This window comes from Prosopis cineraria, unplaced genomic scaffold (assembly GCF_029017545.1).
Source record: "Prosopis cineraria cultivar Desert tree isolate PC_DT_omini unplaced genomic scaffold, ASM2901754v1 PC6, whole genome shotgun sequence".
Classification (NCBI taxonomy): Eukaryota; Viridiplantae; Streptophyta; class Magnoliopsida; order Fabales; family Fabaceae; genus Prosopis; species Prosopis cineraria.
In genome coordinates, this window is record NW_026555337.1 from 15,398,931 (window position 1) to 15,401,562 (window position 2,632).

The 2,632-nt window shown below is 40.1% G+C and overlaps 1 protein-coding gene across 1 annotated transcript; it reads left to right on the forward strand.

The window, feature by feature from the left end:
- The first annotated feature begins 437 nt into the window (after positions 1-437).
- On the forward strand, positions 438-2,373 carry LOC129314649 (UDP-glucuronate 4-epimerase 3-like). Its single transcript, XM_054958136.1, has one exon. The coding sequence runs from the start codon at positions 780-782 to the stop codon at positions 2,016-2,018; it is 1,239 nt and encodes a 412-aa protein (XP_054814111.1). The 5' UTR covers positions 438-779; the 3' UTR covers positions 2,019-2,373.
- The last annotated feature ends 259 nt before the right edge of the window (positions 2,374-2,632 follow it).

Here is a 2,632-nt window from a genome sequence, read left to right on the forward strand (position 1 = left end):
ACTAGCTTTCCTTATGTTTCCCATAGTTGCGATGAGAAGGAGAAGAATGTGTAGATGGTAAATCTCCCCCCCCCCCTCTCTCTCTCACACATTTTTTTAGAATTAATTACACGAGACCTTTGGGCCCTCAATGCATGCCTTATTAGAATCTATTAGGTTTTAAGAGCAATTATTTTACTTTTGAACACCTTATATGCAATTCTCCTTAAATTAATTAAACATTTAAATAATAATATTCAAAAATAAGTTTTAAATTCTATAGATATTTTTTCCGCAAAAATTTAGATGACCATGACATGATTCATCAGCCAATCTTTTCAATTCTAGAGTGAGGTGGCTCGCATCTCAAAAAGCACCGCTCATTATATTTTATTTATATCCAATTTGACTATTTTTAAGTTTTTAACTATCGTCTTTTTCAAACCGCGTCCTTCTCTGCCCCCGAGTCTCCTGTAATCTGTAGTTTTGAACTCCTCATTTCCATTTTTCCATATTCATACAGAGAGAGCCGAAAAAGAAAAAGCCAAAAAAAAAAAAAAAAACCAGTCTTTTCGTTCTAGTCTTCTAGATAAGTATCAGAGGAACGGAAGAATTTCCTTTAAGAATCTGCCCATCACACTCCAATCTGAGCCATTTCTCATTTCCTTTCCTTGTCCTTGTTCTTTCTCAATTGCACGGGATTTTTCAGTAAATCTACATTGAAAACTTTCAACTTGTCTGAATTTGGTCATGGACTACTGAGATTCTTCTTCTTCCGTTGACGAATTTCACTTGCAGCAATGGTAGATAAATCCGGTAACATTCATCGTGCTCGCTACCACTTCACCATCTCGAAGCTTCTCTTCTGGTCTCTTGTCTTTCTTGGCTTGATTTTCTTCTTCTTCTTCAGATCTCCTTCTCCTTCTTCTTCATCTCGCCGATCCCTTCGCGGCGGAACCGATTGGCAGAACTCCGTTCGTGTTTCTGGGACTCCGCATTCTTCTTCTAAATGTCGTAGGGTTCTTGTTACTGGTGCCGCTGGCTTTGTTGGAACCCATGTGTCCATTGCTCTGAAGCGACGGGGAGATGGCGTTGTCGGCATCGATAACTACAATAAGTATTATGATCCCTCTCTGAAGCGTGCTCGCACCGACCTTCTGCGGCGCGAAGGGGTGTTCATTGTTGAAGGAGACATAAACGACGCTGGTTTATTGCGGGAGCTTTTTAGGTTGGTGAAATTCACCCATGTGATGCATCTGGCGGCGCAAGCTGGAGTGCGTTATGCGATGAAGAACCCTGCTTCTTATGTACACAGCAACATTGCTGGGTTAGTTAATGTTTTCGAAGTTTGTAAATCTGCGAATCCACAACCTGCAATTGTGTGGGCATCATCTAGTTCTGTTTATGGACTCAATTCTAAGGTGCCATTTTCGGAGAAAGATCGGACGGATCAGCCTGCTAGTTTATATGCCGCTACAAAAAAGGCTGGTGAAGAAATTGCTCATACTTATAACCATATTTACGGTCTATCCATTACTGGGCTGCGATTTTTTACGGTTTATGGTCCATGGGGTCGACCAGATATGGCCTATTTCTTCTTCACTAAGGATATATTGAAAGGGAAGCAAATTCCCATCTTTGAAGGCCCTAATCATCGTTCTGTTGCAAGGGATTTCACCTATATTGATGATATTGTGAAGGGTTGCCTAGGTGCATTGGACACGGCAGGGAAGAGTACTGGGAGTGGTGGCAAGAAGAAAGGGCCAGCTCAATTGAGGGTTTTCAATTTGGGGAATACTTCACCAGTTCCAGTTTCCAAGCTTGTGAGCATACTTGAGAAGTTGCTGAATGTGAAGGCGAAGAAGAAAGTTGTGCCGTTACCAAGTAATGGGGATGTGATGTTCACTCATGCCAATATAAGCTTTGCTACAAGGGAGCTTGGATACAAACCAACCACAGATTTGCAAACAGGTTTGAAGAAATTTGTGAATTGGTATATGGAGTACTATTCTGCATCAGGAAAGAAGAGTTCTTGGTAAAAGGGGGAAAAAATTCTGAGTTTGGTTTTCTATTTACTTGGGTGTGTTCATAATTTGATACTGCAAATTGTCTCTTGTTTTTTCCACTATTCAGCACGTTGGCAATAGAGTTGTTCGGTGTCAACAGAGTTCAGAGATTACAGGGTTGCTGCACAATTTTGCAGTGAATACCAATCTCTCTCTCAAGGAGCCAGAATCATAATTGTCCATTTATTTTTTCCCTCATCATATTCGAGTTTTGTTTCGAAAAGTTGTTGATGCTTTTGGAACTGTAAGATTATGAACATAACTTTGAGTCCTTTGGACAGATGCTGATAAGTGCTTAATGAACAACTGCAATAACACTTTGTACCAATCGTACTGCTCCATAATTCTGGCATTTATCTCTTTGTTGTCTTAAGGAAGACGCAACCTGTTCATGTTAATTCATCATTCATGTGGTGTCTGGCGTAAGGTCTCGATCAATGTAGAGTTTGATGCAACTGTTACTGAGCTTTGCATGGAATTATCTCAATCTTATCTTTTTCAATGCTATTAATGCTCTAGGCTCTAGGACTCTCTTTCAATTGTTATTGTTAGTTCGACCATATTTATGTAATTCACGGAATGTAGCT

Bases quoted from the DNA above. Each gene is read 5' to 3' on its own strand.
- LOC129314649 (XM_054958136.1), top strand. From the start codon at position 780: ATGGTAGATAAATCCGGTAACATTCATCGTGCTCGCTACCACTTCACC.